Below are 22,509 nucleotides of genomic sequence, written 5' to 3' on the forward strand. Positions count from 1 at the left end.
ACGGTGATCGCGTGGCGACCGCTCGCCCCGTGGTCACCATAACTCTCTCCGACTTTGGGGAATCCGCCCTTTGTAGAAGAAACGATGTATATTATGACGAGAGATCAAACGAATCACCTAAAATGAATTAATTTTTCGTTGCTGCGCGAAACAGATTCGAGTTAAGATATGAGATCTCCACATATGAGGCTAGAATATAATTTAATTTAAAAGCGCATTATTATACATAATTTAAGAGTGCCAATTCGGCCTTTAATAATGAAAAAAAAAAAAAAGAAAAGGAAAGAAAAAAAAAAAGAGTATAAACGGACCAATAATTTCTACGCACATTTTTTACTGTTTCGTCGAAACAACACTTTACTCCTTTTTGCGGTCAACAATTTTTTTATTTTCGCAATAGCTATTTTACCGCCCAAAATAAACTAGGATGACGAGAATGGTACTGCACAAAAAAAAAAAAAAAAACACGCTTACGGTCTGTTTTCAGTCCGTAGGAATTTTTTTGAGACGCAAATTGAAATTTGCCATTTGACAAAAGTACACGATATATTATTACTTCGAGCATTTGCGCCAAAGATTTATATATATATTTTTTCCCAACGAGTCAAGGTCTCGGCCTCGTAAGCCACCCTCTCGTCTTCCACTCAAAACACGTGCCAAACAATTCTTATCCTCAAATCCAAGTGGTATACCGACCGACCAGTATTAAAGTAAATGTAATGATAATCGTTGTTGAATTTTTGGACACGGTAGACTTTTTTGGATGCCGTAATCTTAAACGTTTTTAACGATAGCATCGTTGTTGTAGCGAGATTAGAGTAATGTGTTGAGTGTTGACCGTTTTTGCGAGCGCTTCGAACACGTCGACGGCTACCCGAAATTTGGTTTCGTGAAACACGAGTTCGCACGGAATTTTAATATTAATTATTCTTCAATGGTGAACCGCGCGCGATAAAATTTCATCGGTGTCTTCATTGATGTGTGATGTCTTTGATGGGAATATATATATATATTTTTGTTTGTATAAACTTAAGCGAATTTAAGATAGAGATAAGAAAAGTGCAGGTTTGTTTCTTCGTTATCACGCCTTAACGTAATTAAAATTGAACAATACTCTCGCGAGTACAATTACGGTATAGTCGCGCGAGTGGAGCACGACATTGCGAACTATTAACAGTAGTCAAGAGAAATTATTGCAAGATGAGCAATACTGTATCATTTTTTTTTTTTTTTTTGTTCGAGTAAATAAATGTAGCACTTCTATATAATTCTAACATTCCAACATTACAGTAGACAAAGGGCTGCTTTGTAATAAAATCATGATCAGTTCACCATGGGAGAGTACCGCTTTCGCTGTATTGTAAATTTTTTTAATATGCTCATAATTGATACTACATGAAAAGCAGGCTGCCTATCCGAACAATGCCAACGAAAATATTCATCGAGTAGCGATCGACACACCACGATCGATATTCGCGATTTGGCGAAACAAAGTATCTGTTGCATTTAATATTATCGCCATGTCGCTAATATCTCTCCATTGTGTACTATTCGAGATTCTTGTATCGATTTAATGCGCCGTCGTACACACAACTCATTTATCTTATCATGTGAAAATACATTATTGTTTCGAAACACACGAAACCTCTTTGTAATTCCAACATATCCTAACACAATTAACGATAATGTAATTTACATGCCTACCTCGCAGCTTCTATTTATTTCTCACAACAGCCAAGTATTTCCGATTATCCAAAATTTATTATATTAATTAAAAAATTCGTGATATACAATAAATAAAAAAAAAAAAAGAAAAGAAAAACACGAGGCACACTAACAGTAAATAACCAATAGCTTAACGTTTTGTACGAACACTGTAGTTAACACGAAATTTAATTACTTGCTTCAATATTTTTTGTTAATTTGCATATTTTGTTTGATTTACTAACTGGTTGACGTAGTCCAAGAAAATTTTAATAACAGCTAAACTGCAAGATAATAAATTACCTTTTCATTCTCTTAGAATATATTAGCAAGGCTCTCGTTTAATTGTTAATTTTTCAGATTCCCTTCTCGTTAATGTACGATCAAATTAATAACCATAGAGACAAAACTCCTTTTTTTTTATAATTTTCACGAAGACCGAAATTATGAGAAACTTGTATAAAGTGATGTAGTTATATAAATTTTCGAATGACACGATAGAATAATGTCATTAGGATATCATACTTGTTTGATTATCTTGACACGAGCGATCGAGCGAGATTGTAACACCGTGTAAGCGATAGCGTGCTCGTTGTTAACAATGCAATTAAAGACAGAAATAACTGAACGGAAGCACACCATGACTCACGGAGGAGAGTGACGATTCAGCGAGAGAAAATGAGAGAGCTACTGAAAGAAATCAGGCGAGCCGGACAAACACGGAGATATCGATACGGAAATCGCAAACGAAAAAAACGCCAGTCGTCGAATCCTCCGCCTGTCATCGGTACGTCGCTATAAGTGCACGTCCGTAGTTTCGCCGCATAATATAGACGACCGTTATACGTATATATTTTTTTTTTTTTCGCAAACGATTCGACGAACATCCTAAGCTCGTTTTGTAATCGAAGAGACTGTTCGATGAACAAACGCGGCGATGCACATTGTGATAGATGGGGGTGAAAGGGAGGGAAAACAACGTGTCACGCCTGCTTCCCGGCAATTTTGAAGGCAACGCAAAGTGCGCTTGAATTTATGCATGGCCTGAAAAACTCACCGCGCACGCAAAGACTGAGAGTTCATACTTTGTTTCATTCGTCCCGCAGGAACAGAACGAAACGATGGGGTACGGACCGCCGGGAAATATTCAGATCTCTTTGGCGAACGGGAACATCATGAAGATACCTCTGGCGAGTATCAATATCAGCGAGGAAGTGAACAAAACTGGTATCTGGCAACAAGTCAACGAGGGGAATGAAAAGACGAAACAGTCGAAGTCGCTAATTAAGTAAGTATCGAGCCTCGATCAACTTTGTTGAGTATTTGCAAAGGAATCGATTTTAAAAATAAGACGTGGAGATTTAATTTTGTCATAAGGAACAGTATTTACTTCAATTTCCTTCACGCTTGACGCGTGAAGATTATTTTAAAAGTTATTAACGTGAATACCAACTTCTCATTGCTGCTATCTAATTTTTGAACTTGATTAAGCTTGTAATTGTCTGAGGTAGCGTGGGAAAGCAAAAGAAACATCCGAAGAAGGACAATTCGTTGCTGGCCGACGAGACGACGAGGCTGACAACGATGACCGAAGAGGACGAAGACGACAGTGGAATCTCGATCAAGGTGACATACGTAAATGATTCTAAATTCTAACTACCATCACCATCACCAAAAAACCGACAATTTATACGGCAAGACACACAGCAAGAGCACCAATACACCGGCATGCAACATATCCCATGCACCGCTGCTGTGAGTAAACTTACAAACGGGGATGGCATGACGATCCTCTTCCGAGTTGACGTAAAAAGCAAATTCAGACGCGGACGACCCATCGCGGATAACGTGAACCTTTTCCATAAACGACGAGAGCTATTTTTATTACGTAACGACGACAATAATAGCGTTTTAAAATGCGTAGTAATTGCACGAAGGTATTTATGGTGATTTTTGTTTGCAAGCTTACTTTTTTCGTCAGACAGTTTTAATAACATTTAAGCACTACAAAGCAAGAAGCTTCTCGCACGTGTCATGTACTCTTGTTTCGTTTACGTTAAATAAAACTGCTTTACATTTAATAATCTTCACTAATAAACTATACGGATGTGCGTAATATATACATATCTTTACATAGTACTTTAAACGTTTCTCGTTCCTTTAAATATGTTGTGTATAATAGCGAGCGATGCAAAGCAGCGATGCGAAATAATAAAATTAATAAGTATTTTAATTTAATATTTCAGGTAGATTTAATACGATCCAAGGAAAGCATCAGTCCTTTGAAAGCAAATGGTACTACCTCAGCAGAAACTTCCGTTTAACAAAAAGATAGCAGACATAAATTTACATTAATGCAATACACTTCTTTATAATACAATTAATAATTTTCAAAACTTTTATCTCTAGAATTTTTATTCTGCAATCTCTATTCATATTAAAAAAAAAAGAAAAAAAATGCCATTTAAGAAACATAAAATAAATAATTTAATTCTCAAAAGATTTATATTCTAAAAAAATATATATATCTACGCTTCTTTATTTATTTTAATTGTATTATATTTGTACTATATTTTCAAAAAAAAAAAAAAATGTAACGCACTTTGCGAATACTCCACAATTTATATTCAACTGTAAATGAAGATCCATCGCATATATTCTCAATGTGTTTGTACATAGAAACAACTCAAGATTCGCCAATAGTATCCAATTGTGATTCTTCGAAACCTCATATTTCATTCTCGATAAGATAATCATACGTGCTGCTGCAAAATAGTCTATTTTAATAGTTATTTACGCAATCAATTCTACTTTGTTAATATCACAAGAGATAACAAGAAGTGAACAAGAAACGGAAGAAAACGATTTGAAATAATGAAAGGTATAGGAGACACGTGGGGTCTGTTCTCAGCTCGCTGCACTGCTGAACTGGTACGCATCAGTGGAACAAGTTAGAGTAAAACAAATATATTTTCTTTCACTCTAACTTACTGCACCAGTTCATTGTGCAGCGGCTGAGGACAGGCCTGTGTTTTAACGTTTAAGTGTAACGACGAATGATATATTATACTAGATGAAATCTAAGAAGATCTTCTATATCGCATCTTCTCTAGATTATACGTTTAGATCGACAATTATTGGCTTATGTCAACGGGACAGATTTACGCTAGTCAATAAGAACGTGCTTTGTGCTAGAGATTTGTGAAAAAAAAGAAAAAAAAAAGAAAAAAAAACGCGCACACTTTTTTCAAATCGTAATGTAACACCGAACGAATATACGTGGCATTTATAAGACATGAGTGCAAACTGCAAATAAAATTCGAGTTCTCACAGAAAACTGAATTCCCTTCGTTACTCGAGCTCCAGCAGCATTCGAATATTCGAATAATTAATTCGGAGAATTAATTTTCACTCTTATAAATATATACGAAATAAATGAAACAATTAAAAAAATAATAAGAAATAGTAATAGAATGATAAATGTAGTATCGCGCGCAAGTGTCCAAATACTATGAACCAAATACTCGAGTGTGTGTGTAATTATTTGAATATTTGAACACTGGCTGCTGTAATTTTATATTTATCATATAAATTAAACTCTGATTTATATTATACAAAGTCGTTAAAAAAAAATTAGTAAAAAATATACTTAATACTCGACAAAAGTTATGTTATGCAATAATATATGACTTCGCATATAGCAGTTAAGTAGTTCAAGTAATTTTATGATCATATGTATATGCCAAAGAAACCCCGCAATATATAACATATACTAATACTTCCTTCGAGGGATATCTCATATGTTAAATATTACTAGAAAATGTTGTTACGCGGCAATACATATTAAAAAAAAAGAAACGCAAATTTAACATTTATTTATTAAAAAAATTGCTTAGATATTTTTTATTCATTCTATCAACAATTAATACGATATCTTGGAGAACGAGAATTGTAAGAGCTATTTTGTAAGCTAAGAATAGAAAAAAATGTTGTAGTATAGATGAATTTATAGATAATTCATAGACAATTTGTTCTTCATCCTCTAAATTATAAAGTAATGTTAATAATATTTTTAATTAAAAAAAATATTATTGTGCGATTTTTACAAAAGCGGCCTTTTAATACGAAAAAAGAAACTTCTTTGAAACATTCGTAAAATTGTCTCTTGCTCGCTAAAAATAATTTGAACTGACTTTATTCTTAAAATTTTAATCTAGCCAAAATCTTGGACATTAAACTTCTAAACTTTAATACCGTTTCATTTTATATATATTTAGTCATGCCCAATTGTGACAATATTGAGATATATTCTAATTAGAATGAAATTTATTTCTTTATCGCAAGATTTTTGACGAAAGTTTTTACGTATTATAAATATAAATGCGATGTGTAGATTAATAATAAAAAAAATCCCTTGAAGGATATTCATTGTTGTTCATAATTAAAAAAAAAAAAGAAGAAAATGTAACTGTCAATCTGTACAATCTGCGATATGTAATAAATAATGCAATTTTGTGATGTTGCTAAGTAACAATGAAAATATTTGATCAAATAAACAGTTACTTGTTAATTAAAATTATTCAATTTAATTTAATAAAAGTTCTAGAGTAATTTCTTGAAAGGAATAACTCTCCAGCTTTGCTTCTAATAAAACAACTTAATAAATTATAATTAACTTTTTATATTAAATATCTATATACATATATATATTCAAAAAAAAAATTTAAAGCTTTTCGATAGAATATTTGCGTTAACAAGTAACTAATTTAAATTGATTCAGAATTTACTGAATAAAAGAATCTTTTCTCAAACGATCTGTGATAAATCTATCAATGACGAAAGAAATCAATACAAAAACTTCATTCTTTAAATCAACTAGTTATTAAAATACAATCTTTTATTATATACCAATGTTTGTATCAAATTTCTAAAAAAAGAAAAAGAAAAAAAAAGAGAGAAACTGAATAATTCACCAAAGCCCTCAAGATATACACATATATTTTATACGGCTTTTAGTTAACAGGTAGTTTGAGAAAAAATTTGACGAAGTAAAAGGCACGAAAGAAAAATTATTTTGCAACGTGTATTTAATTCGTAGGAAGACTCAAGGAAGGACCTACCGTTAAAACAACATAAAACATTTATACCACATTGGAAAGTATAGCCGTACATACTTTTAAATAAATTTTTTACACAAAAAAAAAAATAAAGAAGCATATATAAATCATTTAAAATCGTGCATTAAATTTGTTAAGCGAATGTTGCAATATCAGCTGAGTATGATGTAACTTTAGAAACCCAGAATGTCGCGTCGTGAAAGACAAATATCAAGGAGTGTTAAAGGCATGCCCCAATCTTAGACGCAAATAGTAAAATTCGTGGATATAATGTATAATATGAGAATAATCTAATAAAAAAATAAAAAGTGTACGATGTATATGTTAATGCGTTTCAGCGGTGATCTTCGAAGCGTTAACGAAGAGAAGTACATTCTTCTCTCATTCGAAGATTACGCCTATCGCAGTGAGTTCACGATGACGAATGGGCTATAATCGCCGACGTAGTATTAATTGGTTGTGATTAGATAGGGAAGACCGCGTCTCGGAAATTAGTTTCCGAGTTGACAAGGAAAGTAGCTGATGCCTGTTCATTATATCTTTAATCATACTGTGTTACTTTAAATAAATAATGTGCAAAAAGGAAGAAAAAAAAAAGAAGAAGCCAGAAAGATTTGTTACTTTCCTACACCAACGTACCTAAAATACTTCTGAACCGATATAACAAAAAGTATAATCGTGATGTGAGAAAGTTGACTAATATATTTTCTATAAAAAAATAAATTATCAATAATTAATAGGTAGCATTAAGAAGAAATGACACCGTCTATAATGGAAAAATCTGCATTAGAATTTTATTATCTATTATTGTACTCCATAATAACGCTATTTAACTTCGAGTAATATAATGCATATTAAATATATATTGAATAAATAGTACAATTTTTGTACATTTAATGTAATCACATTTGTGATACACGTTAAGTCTATTTTTTATTTTTTTTTTTTATTACGTTGATCTTAGCTAATTTTCCTTCGTACAATTGTGATGCAATCTCGACGAATGTGAGCTTCCCATTTGAAATTGTATGAGTATCACCAAATACGTCACCACCGTACCGATCAGCTAATAATAAAAGTTATTAATTAAGAAAATTTAACCCGTGTCAACCTGCTTCTACGATATTATATATTCTCACCGAATGAAGAAAGCTGTTATCGAGCACGAAGTATCCGTTAGCTGTAAACTGTATCTTGCGATGCAACAATTGAAGCGAAAACTGCTTGAGCTGCAACAGATCATCGAAAATTGTTTGTTCCCCCGTGAAAACTTTTAAACAATTTCGTGGTCTTACCTCTGATTTTGTCTCTTTGCCTATCGCATAGCTCAAGAGATTATGTAGCATACTGCCCGTTTTTCCGATCTAAAATAAATTTATAATTGAAAGGAGGTCGCGCATTTTTTTTTTTTTTAAACACTCAAGAGCTTTAATTCCAATTGAACCTATGTATATTCTATACGTCGATTAAAATGTCCTACCTCTTTCAAAATCTTAGTAATTATATTGGTGAGAAGAGAAATAGGATAAATCAGAGTTAACAACCAGATGATAGTGTTGATCAGAGCCTTGTACTCTAACATTTCGTCGGCCGTTAGCAAGGGCGAGATAAAAAAGTAGCCGTTGTATATCAACGTTAGAAAGAGGAAGGTGATGCCGAACAACACCGGTAGCGAATAAAAGTTCGATATGTCCTCCGAAATTTCGCACAAGTGACAATGCATGTCTCGCAGTTGCAGCAGCTGATGAACGGTGGAATTACTGACTACGACGCGACGCGTTTGATAAAGAGACTGCGGTCGAAGGTCGGGGGTGCTAACCCTGGTCAGGTTCTGTATCGCTTGGTTCACGTAGGCGAAGTTCGCCTGAATGATCGTGACCAGCATAAAATACTGTATAAGCATCCAGCCAACGTGGAACGTCGGCAGGATGTCCGAGAGCCAGGAAATCGGGCCCGCTCCCCAGGCAAGGTTTTCGGTGATGAGAAGAACAATTATAAGGCAAACATTCAGGACGCAGACAACGGCTAGATTGCAAAGGACACGTTGCCGACGCAGCGGACGGTACATACAACACAGGCGATTTATCTCGTGCTCGATTTCTATCAACTGATTAGCGAGTCGCACTAGGGATCTCTGATCGATCGAGTAGGCAAGTAAAATCGCGCAGATCACGAGGGTACCGAGTACGGTTTGAAGGACCTCGATGCTCACAGTCAAGTTCGACCTATTCTCATAGTCCCCATAAAGCCTGAACGGTATCGAGAAGTAGTTCGAGCCGATCATTAAGCTACTCAATGCGACGTTATAAACGATCCCACATTCGGAATACTGAAACGTGTACGACAACTTCTTCTTTCGCGTCACGACACGATGGGCGAACGTCGCGAGGCCGATAATTTTAAAAAATATTATCAACGACTTGAGCAACCAAAATGAATCCTGATGCGACTCCGATGACTTTTTCATCATTTTTTGCTCGCTAACTTTTTCGGTGTCCACGCTTTTTTTATTTTCGACGAAGGAATTGATTTTGGCATCCGTAAAAAATAGATTCTCAACCGAGCTGGGGACATCATTGCAATGACTATTTTCATCCATAATTTTAATTTATAACCGATACATGCTTCTCCTTTTCATTATATCTCGTAAATTTCTGCGCGTTCACGTGAAGTTCACATATATTAGTAAAGCAACACATAACGACTCGTGAAATACCTTCTATATTTTAATTCGGCTTTCATGACATAATAATTTCGTGTTTAAAATGTTCGCGTGCGCGCGCGAAGATTTTTTAAACTCGCACATTTTAAATCTCGTTTATCGAAATGTTTTGCGCGCAACAAATTACACGTGAATCAATAATTCAACGGCCTTTTACGTTATCGATATCTATCTTTCCAATTACTCCGTATCAAAATTAATTGCGCCCGTTTAAACGTCATATACGATCAATTACGGGGGGAAGGGTTTGATTTGCTTTACGTGCACTCGAGTTTGTATTGCAACTTTAGTTTTACAAAGTGGCACTGAGCGTACGCAATGTGACGCCTCGGTAAATGTCTTTCTCGCAAGCATTATGTATGCAAAACATTATTAAATATTAAGTTTATAAAAGTCACAAACGTGTGATAAAGAACGTAAAATCAATACTTAAGCTCTATATCAGACGACGCGGATCCTCGGATAAAAATAATCAATTGCTGATGCGTGTGTTACATATTGTTAGTGGCATTCACTGGAATATTTATTACTTGTGCGGTGACACGATATATGGACGCGATAAGAAAACGGAGTACCGTACTTTTCTGCCTCCGCGCTGTCTCCAACAATTGTAATTTCAAGTCGGATAATCGCACTAATTGATGGGTGTAACTGAAAAACAGCTTCGCATAATTGCGTTATGAAGAACTGTTTACCAGTTACGTTCATTAGTCGTCGGGTAGTCAACAACGTCGACTTTATGTCATAATTATCTGGTATACTTCAGTTTTTATACGTGACGGAATTATGGAAAAGTATTTTTATAGAATTGGCTGCGATATAAAATTAATTTTTTTTTTATTTATTTTGTATTTTAATTATAGAATGATTTTTTAATTATTGAATTTATTTATCGAAACCGTTTATAAAATTATATACCGAAGTGAGATTTGCTCGGGTTCAGATTATACTGCGGAATTATCTGTTTTAAATCTTCTCTATATGCAAATTTTATAAAAGTATAATTGTGATGTGAGAAAGTTGACTAATATATTTTCTATAAAAAAATAAATTATGAATAATTAATAGATAGCATTAAGAAGAAATGACACCGTCTGTAATGGAAAAATCTGCATTAGAATTTTATTATCTATTATTGTATTCCATAATAACGCTATTTAACGTCGAGTAATATAATGCATATTAAATATATATTGAATAAATAGTACAATTTTTGTACATTTAATGTAATCACATTTGTGATACACGTTAAGTCTATTTTTTATTTTTTTTTTATTACATTGATCTTAGCTAATTTTCCTTCGTATAATTGTGATGCAATCCCGACGAATTTGAGTCTCCCATTTTAAATTGTACGAGTATCACCAAATACGTCACCACCGTACCGATTAGCTAATAATAAAAGTTATTAATTGCGGAAATTTAACCTGCGTCAACCTGCTTCTACAATATTATATATTCTCACCGAATGAAGAAAGCTGTTATCGAGCACGAAGTATCCGTTAGCTGTAAACTGTATCTTGCGATGCAACAATTGAAGCGAAAATTCCTTGAGCTGCAACAGATTCGAAAATTGTTTGTTCCCCCGTGAAAACTTTTAAACAATTTCGTGGTCTTACCTCTGATTTTGTCTCTTTGTCGATCGCATAGCGCAAAAGATTATGTAGCATATTGCCCGTTTTTCCGATCTAAAATAAATTTGTAATTGAAAGGAGGTCGCGCATTTTTTTTTTTAAATACTCAAGAGCTTTAATTCCAATTAAACTTATGTATATTCTATACGTCGATTAAAATGTCCTACCTCGTTCAAAATCTTAGTAATGATATTGGTCAGAAGAGAAATAGGATAAATCAGAATTAACGACCACATAATAGAGTTAATCGCAAACGTGCACACGTTTAAGATTTCGTCGGGCGTTAGCAAGGGCGAGATAGAATAGTAGCTGTTGTATGTCAACGTTAGAAAGAGGAAGGTGATGCCGAACAACACCGGTAGCGAATAAAATTTCGATATGTCCTCCGAAATTTCGCACAAGTCATAATGCACGTCTCGCAGTTGCAACAGCTGATGAACGGTGAAATTGCTGCCTACGACGCGACGCGTTCGATAAAGAGACTGCGGTCGAAGGTCGGGGGTGCTAACCCTGGTCAGGTTCTGTATCGCTTGGTTCACGTAGGCGAAGTTCGCCTGAATGATCGTGACCAGCATGAAATACTGTATCAGCATCCAGCCAACGTGGAACGTCGGCAGGATGTCCGTAAGCCAGGAAATCGGGCCCGAATCCAAGGCAAGCCTTTCGGTGATGAGAAGAACAATTATAAGGCAAACATTCAGGACGCAGACAACGGCCAGGTTGCAAAGGACGCGTTGCCGGCGCAACGGACGGTACATACAACACAGGCGATTTATTTCGTGCTCGATTTCTATCAACTGATTAGCGATTCGCACCAAGGATCTCTGATCGATCGAGTAGGCGAGTAAAATCGTGCAGATCACGAGGGTACCGAGTACGGTTTGAAGAATCTCGAAGATCACATTCAAGTTCGACCTATTCTCACAGTTCAAATAAAGCCTGAACGGTATCGAGAAGTAGTTCGAGCCGATCATTAAGCTACTCAATGCGACGTTATAAACGATCCCACATTCGGAATACTGAAACGTGTACGACAACTTCTTCTTTCGCGTCACGACACGATGGGCGAACGTCGCGAGGCCGATAATTTTAAAAAATATTATCAACGCCTTGAGCAACCAAAATGAATTCTGATGCGACTTCGATGACTTTTTCATCATTTTTTGCTCACTAACTTTTTCGGTGACTACGCTTTTTTTATTCTCGACGAAGGAATTAATTTGTGAAGGAATTCGGCTTTCGTGACATAATAATTTCGTGTTTAAAATGGTCGCGCGAGCGCGCGTGAAGATTTTTTAAACTCGCACATTTTAAATCTCGTTTATCGAAACATTTTGCGCGCAACAAATTACACGTGAATCAATAATTCAACAGTCTTTTACGTTATCGATATCTATCTTTCCAATTACTCTATCAAAATTAATTGCGCCCGTTTAAACGTCATATACGATCAATTACGGTGGGAAGGGTTTGATTTGCTTTACGTGCACTCGAGTTTGTATTGCAACTTTAGTTTTACAAAGTGGCACTGAGCGTACGCAGAGCGACGCCTCGGTAAATGTCTTACTCGTAAGCATTATGTATGCAAAACATTATAAATATTAAGTTTATAAAAGTCACAAACGTGTTATAAAGAACTTAAAATCAATACTTAAGCTCCAAATATAGAACTAATAAGACGACGCGGGTCCTTGGATAAAAATAATCCATTGTTGATACGTGTTACATATTGTTAGTGACATTTACTGGAATATTTATTACTTGTGCGGTGACACGATATAAGGACGCGATAAGAAAACGGAGTACCGTACTTTTCTGCCTCCGCGCTGTCTCCAATAATTGTAATTTCAAGTCGGTTATATTATATAATCGTACGAATTGATGGGTGTAACTGAAAAACAGCTTCGCATAATTGCGTTATGAAGAACTGTTTACCAGTTACGTTCATTAGTCGTCGGGTAGTTAACAATGTCGACTTTATGTCATAATTATCTGGTATACTTCAGTTTTTATACGTGACGGAATTATGGAAAAGTATTTTTATAGAATTAGCTGCGATATAAAATTAATTTTAATTTTTTTTTTTATTTCTTTTGTATTTTAATTATAGAATTGTTTTTTAATTATTGAATTTATTTATCGAAACCGTTTGTAAAATTATATACCGGAGTGAGATTTGCTCGGATTTAGATTATACTATGAAATTATCTGTTTTATATCTACTCTATATGCCAATTTTATATACCTTTCAAATCGCTCATCTGCATCAGAGATTCTAGATTATGTTTTTTATAAAAACTAGAAGAAACCATGCGCGCTCTACGCGCGCGCTATTTTTTGAGAGACCTCGATTACAAGCAGGGTAAAAAAAAATCATGCGACTTACCAATCTGCATGAGCATCAGCGGAGTTGATGAATTCTGCCGGTGACTGTAACATAAAAAGAAAAAAATTAATATAGACATGCCAGTAAATTAATAAGATTAATAAAAAAAAGAAGGTAAAATTTTTTTTTCAATTTTTTAAAAAAGAAAAAATTTATATTTACCTATAAGTTGCTCCGCCGACGCAGGATGCCCGTCCCGGGCCTGCTCCTCCTCTCAGATGGGACGTGACGAGCCATCCTTCCGCGCACTGGAAACTCGCGAACGCGACCGGGTGAAGTTACAATCGCGAAAATTTATTAACACTGCCGCGCGATACTTTTCGGCACTCCCGTGAAAAAGATACGCGCAAAAAAGACGCCCGGTAACTATCGGCACACGCGAAACGACCGACGAACCGGCTGCGGTTCGTGTAATTTCTGATCTCGGCGTGCGGCACTATTTGTCGCTGAACGATGCACTGCAGCGGAGGTCCTCTTGATCTGTAACAGAAAAAATACAAAATTATGTTGCAGATATTACACTGAGAGCCGGTTGTTCCAACTTCCTGGCAGACTTACTTGTCAGGTAATCATATGTCTATCTTTATCTACTTAGAAAGAAAGATAAAGATAGACATATGATTACCTGACAGGTAAAACTGCCAGGAAGTTGGAACAACCGGCCATGAAGCATTTAATTCGGAAGGAAAAGTGATACTTACCCTGGGGTTGCTCCGCTGGTGCAGGATACCCTTCCTGGGCCTCCTCCTCCTCTCAGGATGTCTGCGGGATGTCGGGTTGGTCCTCCTCGAATGGTAGAATATTATCTGAAACAGAAAGATTCAAGTTAATATGCTGTTCTATTCAATGTATTAGTGCGCGTGTTTTGGTTGCGGGTGACCGGACGTAAATTCCAGCGCTAGCTGGGTTCACGCGTACCGTCCCCGCTTCTCCCCGTGCTCCCCGCACCCACAGCCGTTGATCCCGGACCCACGCAATGCGAAACGAGCCGGCTGATCGCCGCTGGCGAGCACCCGTCCCCTTTCCCCGCGCTCCTTGAGGTTGCTCCGCCGAAATAGAATAGATGGGACGCGTCGAGTCGTCCTTCCGCGCGCTGAATACTCGCGGGATAGTCCACGTACTCCCAATAAATTCACGATCTCGATACAGAAACTGAATACCACGTAAAGCGAAGTCCGAGGCGAAGTCCAAGTCACCTTTTGATTCTTCGTTTAATTCTCATCGGCGGAACGATACCGAAAACTTGTACGAAGCGGCGAACGAGACGAATCGCGATATTAAATGTTTCCCGCGCACTTTATCTTCTTTAAGTTCCTTAAAAATCACTTGTCCGAAACGGAATTGGAATCTCGGCCGCGACGAAGAAGACGGGCGAGGTGTAGACAGTTCTCACCGTCCTGACAGTGGCAGTCACAGAAATCCGAAGGAGATCGCGAGTGAAACTAGTCGCCGAAAATGCCGGACACTTCATATATTTTGTTCACGACGTAACTTTTCCTCACCGAAGCACAGAATGATTAATAATTGCAAAGCAAGTTGAAAAAAAACATCCTCACACCCGAATCTTTACAATTATACAATATTAAAAAATATTTAACCATGCTCTTTAAATAATGTTCGAAATGCACTTGACTCTCGCGAGAACTACTGCGCATCTGCGACGTCTAGCGGCCGGCATAAACTGTTACGAATTTTTGTAAAAAAGATTCCAATATTAAATTAAACCAAACCTCAATGTTTTACGTACCTTACCAATTCAAAGTTCATCATGCTGAAACGGAATCGTGCATTGATCATTAATTAATTTTATTCTTCAGAATTTCTTACAAACATAAATAGTAAAACAAAGTAATTTTTTAATGGTAGGATAAAATTATAGATAGATTGCAGACTTCATTAAAAGTAAAAAGATTAACGTTAATAAATTTTTTTTTTTTTTTATATGAATGCGCAATCTATCTATATAAAATAAATGCATAGAATATAAAATATATTCAACGCTCTAATACCTCCGCTACAATAATTTATTTTAATTGTCGACAAAACGTTTCAATACAAAACTTACATCGTCAATAATCATATAGATACTTTCTGCAATATACTGGATATGTTACTATTAATTACAAAATGAGATTTAATACTTACCAATCATTAGATGTTTATATTAATTGCCATATTGCCCACGATAAAGATGTAACATTGGCCAAAAATCGTTTGCTAACTTATCTTAATTTGTACAATTTTGATATCATTTCAGAAGCACTTTGTAATTTTATTATTATTTATAATTATAATAGCAATGGTTTCAATAAAGATAATAACTTATCTATACAAAATAAAAAATAGAATAAATTGACGATATTTTACGAACAATTATATTTATATATCATAAATATTATTAAAGAAATATTAGTACATATTAATACTATATATTTTTATCTGTTATAATGAATATAAGTAATGTTATTTCTACGTAAAAAAAAAAAAAAACTAGACGATAAAGATGGAATTTGCGTTAAAAACGAATTGCAAGTACCAAGAGAATTATATTTGTATCGTTCACTGCGTTATAATTCTTATGCAATGTGATATTTATTTCGCTACCGTGAATTATAATAACTAAATAAGTTTTGTGGGACAATAACAGTGTTTATGTGCTTTTTTACAAATTTTTTCCATGGCACTGGCTGAATATATAAAGATAGTATTTGACACATGACAGTATTATATTACTATCAAGTAAAAATACTTCTTATCTAATTTTATTCACTACATCAGCCATTTTTATTCCATACTATCTGACAGTGAATGTTTGCCTGATATTGTCTAGTTAGTGATTGCAGATATTGCATCAAGTAAGAATGAGTGTATCACGACATATAATGTGATTATTTTTTTTTTTTACAAATTCATGAAATAAACTACAATAGAGAACTCATTCAAAAGATTATTTTTCATTTACATAAAAGTGCTATCGATCGCATTCACAGAATTAGCTTAATATGTTTTTACAATACTTAAATCTTCATTTGATAACATTCTTTATTTGATAATATTATTATAACAGCTATTTGCATACTTATTTATGTATATATGTAATTTGTGTAACTTTTGTTAAGTAATAAAAGTAACTGTATAATTGTGCTTGCACCTACTGTGTTTTTGTATTTAAATGGGCCATAAAAGAAAGCACAAATAAAAAATAAATTTTCTTAAATGTTTTATTTCTTTGCGTTTCTTTATTTTTATTAAAATGCAAAAGCACACTAATACGTGCAAGCACAGTAACACAGACGATTACACAAAATTTCTTTTTAATTAAGAAACTGAAATATAAAAATAGACAATTAATGAATTAAATTTTAATAACACTTATTATATATTATATATGTAAGCATTACATGATATTCTAAGCCTGCAAAGTTGTAATAAGGAATAGCATGTTAATTTTAAAGTTACGTTTTAAACATGTTACATTTTACCAAATTTCGTCATATTTCTCCTAATTATTATAAAAGTCGTCTGTAACAGTTACAGAACTGTCAAAATGGTTTGCCACATGTAAAACATAAAAAAAGGATAATCATTAAAAAATCATATGAGCTAAAACATTGTTTTATGAATGCGTCCGATATACTTCAATTAGAATATCTTTTTTTCTTTAGTATCATAATGAAAGTAAGCAAAAGTTTATATTAGATGGAAAAGTTTACATCTGTTACTTGGCTGCTTCGTCTTTAGAACTCTCACTTCTAGTAGGCACTTCTGCTTCTACGATTCTTACAACAGTTACATCTGACTCTGTTTCCGTTTCTGTTTGTGCTATTAAGTCGGTTTTTGTAGTTGCTTTTGGTTCCGATTCACGTTTCGCCTCTTGTTCTTGTCCACTTTTTGTTTCTTCTTCTGATTTCTCTGTTGACTCTGATATAATCATTGCATTCGTGTCCAGTTGTTCACCACTATTATCTGCATGTAACTCTTCCGATATACCTATAACTGTATATAATATTAAAATTAATAAATATCAAAATACATTTTCATAAATCCAACATATAAATTTTAACTTTTTAAAATAATATTTTTACATATAGCTAACTTACCTGAACAAGCAGGATCCGACATCAATGAAAATACCTTCTCTTCAGGCATATCCTTCGTCAAATTTTTAAAATAGATTACTTGATCGGAAAATGATTGCCAAAATGATTGACCCTCAGGTATAGTAAACATAGCCTATAGATTTTTTATTTGATAAATATGTGATAAAAGAAATAGGATAGATAATTAATTAATAATATTTTCAATTCAATATAATACATTACCTTATATTTGTTATATATGTGCTCAGCTTTTTGTCTAATCTGCTCCGCTTTTTGTTTAAAAATATTCTACAAAAATTAATATATTTTAGTACAATAAAAATAATTTTGCATATTTCGCAAGTGTTACAATATAATACAAGTTAGCCTTATACATACCCCTTCTTCTTCGCTTAATTTCCACTCTCCTAGGTTCCCAATATATCGCCGTAACTAATATACAAATATATAAAAGACAATTAATAAAATTAATATATATTTAAAAGATTATTTAAAAATTTGACGTATTACTTACCCTTTTTACTGTTTCAACGATGTGAGGGTGTTTCTTCAGCATTAAAGGATCAATTGAAAGAGCCAAGATTTCATCCATTGCTTGCAGACATTTATCTGTGTTGGCTCGATCTAGTCCAAGATTAGATTTTATTTGAGCATCTAATTGTAAGAGTTGAGCCTCTATACGAAGCCATCTAAAAAATAATATTTGTTTAATATAAAATAAATAACACTTTAATAAACTTTAAAATAAAAAAATAAGGTTTGTTCTCGATAACTGCACTGCTGAATTATTGTGCAGCAAGTTAAAGTGAAAAAAAGTATATTTGTTTCACTTTAACTTATTGCATTAGTGAACACCAGTTCAATTACCGAGAACAAATCTGTATTAGTAAGCTGAATAACAGGATTATACCTTAGTTTATAAGTTTTACGATGAACAGATCCATCTTTTGCCAAAAGTCGTTTCGTTTCTTCTGGTACATTATACTCCAAATCTTTCACTTGCTCTGGTAAAATTTCACCACTCTCTAATTGTTCTTTGAGTTTCATAGCATCTCTAGCAGCTGATATATCCCATTGTTTTCGAGCTTCCTCACTTTCAAAGGACTTTGGCATGTTTGTGCGTAATTTAATGCCTACATATTCTCCACCATGCGTCTTGAGAACGAGAAGTGAATTTGGATCAGAACAAGTACCACCCGATATGATGGTTCCATGAAGTAACAAATCCTCATTATTTTTTTCTGTAAATTAAATAAACTGTATCTCTCATAAACACATTTTAAATAATTTTAGAAGTTAAAAAAATTGAACTATTCACACAATAAGTTGCCTACTTTCAATAGCAGCTCTCTTTTTATGCGTCACATTTGGTGTTATCTGATGCTCACTAGGTTCTTCGTTTTTCGCTCTACGACCTCGGCCAGAATGTTCTAAATAGATGTAATAATTAAAATCGTATTACTGTAATAAACACAAATATATATAATATGTAAAAAGTAATCGACTTTTTTGCAACTAATGATTAACACAGATTTTTCCTATAAATAAAATTATACGTTTTCCCGAAAAAGAAATTTACTAGAACTATTAAAAACAAGTAGGGACAAACAGAAAAATCATATTTTCAAAAAAAATTATATTATGAAACTTTTATTAATTAAAGATTATGTAGAGATACATTCATAGATAAAAATTTAGATTTTTGTATACGAATTAATGACAGTTGTTCCAACAGAACTAATCTTTTTAATTTTTTCGTAGACATATGCCGAGTTTCATTGGATTCCTTAAATCTTGAATAATTTTCAGATTTTTCTGATGAAGTCTGCGATTCTTCATCCACCATTAAATGTGATCTCCCTACTGTAGGTATACCTTTAAATATTAGTTATTATCAGGGTAATCGACTTTAATTTTGCAACAAATAATGTGTCGTATGATATCGGTAGTGAACAATAAAATTTCGTAATTAAAACAAAAATAAACGGGATAAATAGTTTAACTAAACCCATTACTAGAAACAATAATGTATTAATTTTTATATTAAAAAAAAAGAGCTAAAAAAGTCGATTATTTCATATTTCATATATTGAAATTGTTTAAATATTTTTTATTCATAAAGTTACAGAATAATAAATTCTTTAAGACTGACGACTGTTATAAATATGTAGTTCTTACCTGTATTGGTATCCGTTTCATCCGAATTCGAAAAATCTGCAAAGCGTTTTGGTTTAATCTTGCGTCCACTGCGACTAACTACTTCTTTAGGTGACTCCTCGCCTTGCGAATCAAAAGCAGCTTCTTGCTTCGATGTATCATTTGCAGGTTTTCTTCCACGTTTCTTTTTCACTTCGGGAGTATCTTGCTACATTACGTGTATTTGTTAGATGCAAATATTTGTTTGCTTACAATAAATATGGAAATATTTATGAATAAAAATGTAAGGAACAATCGCACAAACTACTTAAACTTTAAAAATGTTTGTCGGCAATTCCTTAATTTCTCTCGGAGTACATTTATCAATAACTGTTCTCTTAAGCAGTATTGCAAACCATACATTAATACTCCAAAGTATGGTTTCTATAACAAAAGCATTGCTTACCGGAGTATTTGTGTTTGATGTAAGAGATTTCCTTTTCAAAGGCTTCTTTTTTTCTCCCTCGTCTATTACTAAACCGGTTTCAACATCGCTATCGGTGGTTGCTGGCAATTCCATTGCTTCAGCACCTTTAAACAAAGTATCAATTAAAATAATATAAAATAATTTTCTTATTACAAAATGCCATTATTAACCAGATATTATTAATTACTTTTAATAGCAGCAATGTCTGCCAAAGGTTTGTTTCTATCATTTTTAAGTTCTTGTTCAAGTTGCTGCATGCCCTCATGAAAGAATTTTCGTCGATTGGGTTTACCGTATTTGTCTTTGTTTTCAGTATAAGTATATAACTCGTCAACTTTGCAAACAGCTCTAAAAAAATATAAAATAATACAAATATAAATATTTTTTTAATAATATTATAATTTATAATTAATAATATTATAATTTTTATAAAAATTAAAATAATGAAATAGATAGCGATAGTACTTACGTCTCTCCTGTACCATAAAAATAAACATTGTATTTAGCATTTTTTGAATTTGGATCATTAACTTTTTCAACCTGCAAACAAATGAATATGCGATAAACAGATGAAGATACAATATATAACGAGCAGAATCAAAGCATATATATTTTTTTTTTTTACAAAAAAAATTACTCCATTGATGTTCCTGTTAGCGTGAACGAATGACATTGGGGGAGAACCGTGCACCTCCAAATTAATTCAAACACGTTTTATTTTCATATCGTATTGACACACGTGCATACGTGTTAGCTCGGGCATAACGAAATAACTGCTAGGGTTACGTATGTATATGCATCTGATAAGCATGCAAATGCCAAACAACGTTACCATCTTGCCACAAGACGGGCCGCGTTAGGGGGTTAATAATGCGCGTGGAGGTGCAATGTCAATGATTATGTACACAAATGGCAAATTAGGGAACATCATCGCGAGTGACTGGCGACGCGGTCTCAGCTCGACCAACGACGTGCCCCTCGGCGGGTTATCATCGGCGTTATCGCGCGTTCCCGCGCGGATCCCGCGCTTTTAGCGCTCTTATGCGAGGGTCGCGGCCACGGGACGCAGCCGCGCGCAACAAATGGCGATTTCTAGCCGCAGCCTTTGAATGATTTACCCTACTGCGCCCGGTAACGTCCCGGTCGGGCAATCGCGAGAGCGACGACGACGGCGTCGCAATCCGACGCCCCGATTACGGAGGACGATGCCGTGGTGCTCGGCGTCGGCGTCCAAATGCGAACTCACCTTCGCTGGCCACGGCGGGTAACCTCGTACTTTCGCGAACACCTTGTCGCCGGCGAAAAACCTCTTCAGCAGCTTCACCATATCGCGGGCGATCCGCTTCCGCGGCACCGATTTGGACGATTCCACGCTCTCGCTTGTCGAATGCTGCGCTGACGGTGTGGCGTAGTTAATTACGACGATGCATCGCACAAAACACCGCAACAACCGCCATTTGCACGACAAATGCCGAAAACACGCCAGCGACGACACGACGCCGCGCGACAATTGGCCGCGGCGGCGGCGGCAAGCGGCGGATCTACGCGCGCAAAGTGAGCAAGCGCGATTGGTCGAGCGGCACACGTCACTGATCAGACTTGACCACTTGCCGAGAGAAAGAAATGCCAATTAATTTCAATTAATTACCAGAGTCGTCGATCCCATAATTTCCGCCTAGTAATAACAACAAGGAATGAATAATTTATTTTACAATTACGAAAGTTTGTTCAAAAGTAATTACGATCACGAGAGTTAAATCGAGATTTAGTTGTTCCAATCTTTCTCTTCATTTAAAAAAGAAAAATATACAGTTAATTTAAAAAAATTAAGAAAAAATTAAAGAAAATTAATACTTTATTTTTTAATTAATAAACAAATCGAAATTGCAACGAGCCGATCCCGTGTAAGCTCGCTCGTAGAATTGGCACGTCGGCGATGCGTTTGTGAATGCGCGCTTAAGACGGGACTCAATGGACACGGGCTACCTCAGAGAGCTCAACTCCGAATTGCGGCTTTCACGCGCACAGATGCAGAGGCTCGTCTGTGTGAAGCCAGCGCTTCGGCTGCCGTCGGATAGGAAAAGGACAGAGCTATACATTGTCTGTCCTACTTTTTCGCGGATCTGCGGTAACTGCCGGCGACGCCGCGAAAGAGTAGGACAGTGTATAGCTCTGGCCTTTTCCTTTATCCGACGGCAGCCGAAGCGCTGGCTTCACACGGAC

At 34.8% G+C, this 22,509-nt stretch overlaps 4 protein-coding genes across 19 annotated transcripts in view; 1 reads left to right on the forward strand and 3 right to left on the reverse strand.

Moving 5' to 3' along the window:
• Ndae1 (Na[+]-driven anion exchanger 1) overlaps positions 1 to 7,424 on the forward strand; it is a 52,667-nt gene extending 45,243 nt beyond the window's left edge. For 13 of the 15 annotated variants that reach the window (XM_070667855.1, XM_070667854.1, XM_070667856.1 and 10 more), the window contains 3 exons: positions 2,811 to 2,992; positions 3,216 to 3,330; positions 3,951 to 7,424. In XM_070667855.1, coding sequence (XP_070523956.1) covers positions 2,811 to 2,992; positions 3,216 to 3,330; positions 3,951 to 4,028 — 375 coding nt within the window. In that variant the 3' untranslated portion in view covers positions 4,029 to 7,424. Of the gene's footprint in view, positions 1 to 2,810; positions 2,993 to 3,195; positions 3,460 to 3,950 lie in introns of those variants that run through there. The other 2 variants (XR_011546779.1, XM_070667864.1) reach the window with 2 other exon arrangements.
• Positions 7,425 to 7,590: 166 nt separating this feature from the next.
• On the reverse strand, positions 7,591 to 9,738 carry LOC139109055 (putative gustatory receptor 28a). Of its 2 annotated transcripts, XM_070667869.1 has the most exons (4): positions 8,302 to 9,738; positions 8,117 to 8,185; positions 7,961 to 8,050; positions 7,591 to 7,887 (listed from the first exon to the last, which is right to left on the reverse strand). In XM_070667869.1, the coding sequence occupies exons 1-4, from the start codon at positions 9,418 to 9,420 to the stop codon at positions 7,786 to 7,788; spliced, it is 1,380 nt and encodes a 459-aa protein (XP_070523970.1). In that variant the 5' UTR covers positions 9,421 to 9,738; the 3' UTR covers positions 7,591 to 7,785. The 2 variants fall into 2 exon arrangements, with proteins under 2 accessions (XP_070523970.1, XP_070523969.1); XM_070667868.1 differs by having other exon boundaries at positions 7,961 to 8,185.
• Positions 9,739 to 10,828: 1,090 nt separating this feature from the next.
• Positions 10,829 to 15,330, reverse strand: LOC139109079 (putative gustatory receptor 28a). The gene is made up of 7 exons (XM_070667895.1): positions 15,316 to 15,330; positions 14,265 to 14,369; positions 13,960 to 14,043; positions 13,564 to 13,607; positions 11,345 to 12,461; positions 11,163 to 11,231; positions 10,829 to 11,098 (listed from the first exon to the last, which is right to left on the reverse strand). Exons 1-7 carry the CDS (start codon positions 15,328 to 15,330, stop codon positions 10,976 to 10,978), a joined length of 1,557 nt encoding a protein of 518 aa, XP_070523996.1. The 3' UTR covers positions 10,829 to 10,975.
• Positions 15,331 to 15,569: 239 nt separating this feature from the next.
• Positions 15,570 to 21,791, reverse strand: Jasper (JIL-1 anchoring and stabilizing protein). Its single transcript, XM_070667867.1, has 12 exons — positions 21,533 to 21,791; positions 20,756 to 20,826; positions 20,474 to 20,634; positions 20,266 to 20,390; positions 19,842 to 20,028; positions 18,998 to 19,093; positions 18,574 to 18,904; positions 18,178 to 18,352; positions 18,042 to 18,095; positions 17,886 to 17,951; positions 17,664 to 17,796; positions 15,570 to 17,559 (listed from the first exon to the last, which is right to left on the reverse strand). The coding sequence occupies exons 1-12, from the start codon at positions 21,611 to 21,613 to the stop codon at positions 17,282 to 17,284; spliced, it is 1,758 nt and encodes a 585-aa protein (XP_070523968.1). The 5' UTR covers positions 21,614 to 21,791; the 3' UTR covers positions 15,570 to 17,281.
• Positions 21,792 to 22,509: the final 718 nt, after the last annotated feature.

This window comes from Cardiocondyla obscurior, linkage group LG16 (assembly GCF_019399895.1).
Source record: "Cardiocondyla obscurior isolate alpha-2009 linkage group LG16, Cobs3.1, whole genome shotgun sequence".
In the NCBI taxonomy this organism is placed as follows: Eukaryota; Metazoa; Arthropoda; class Insecta; order Hymenoptera; family Formicidae; genus Cardiocondyla; species Cardiocondyla obscurior.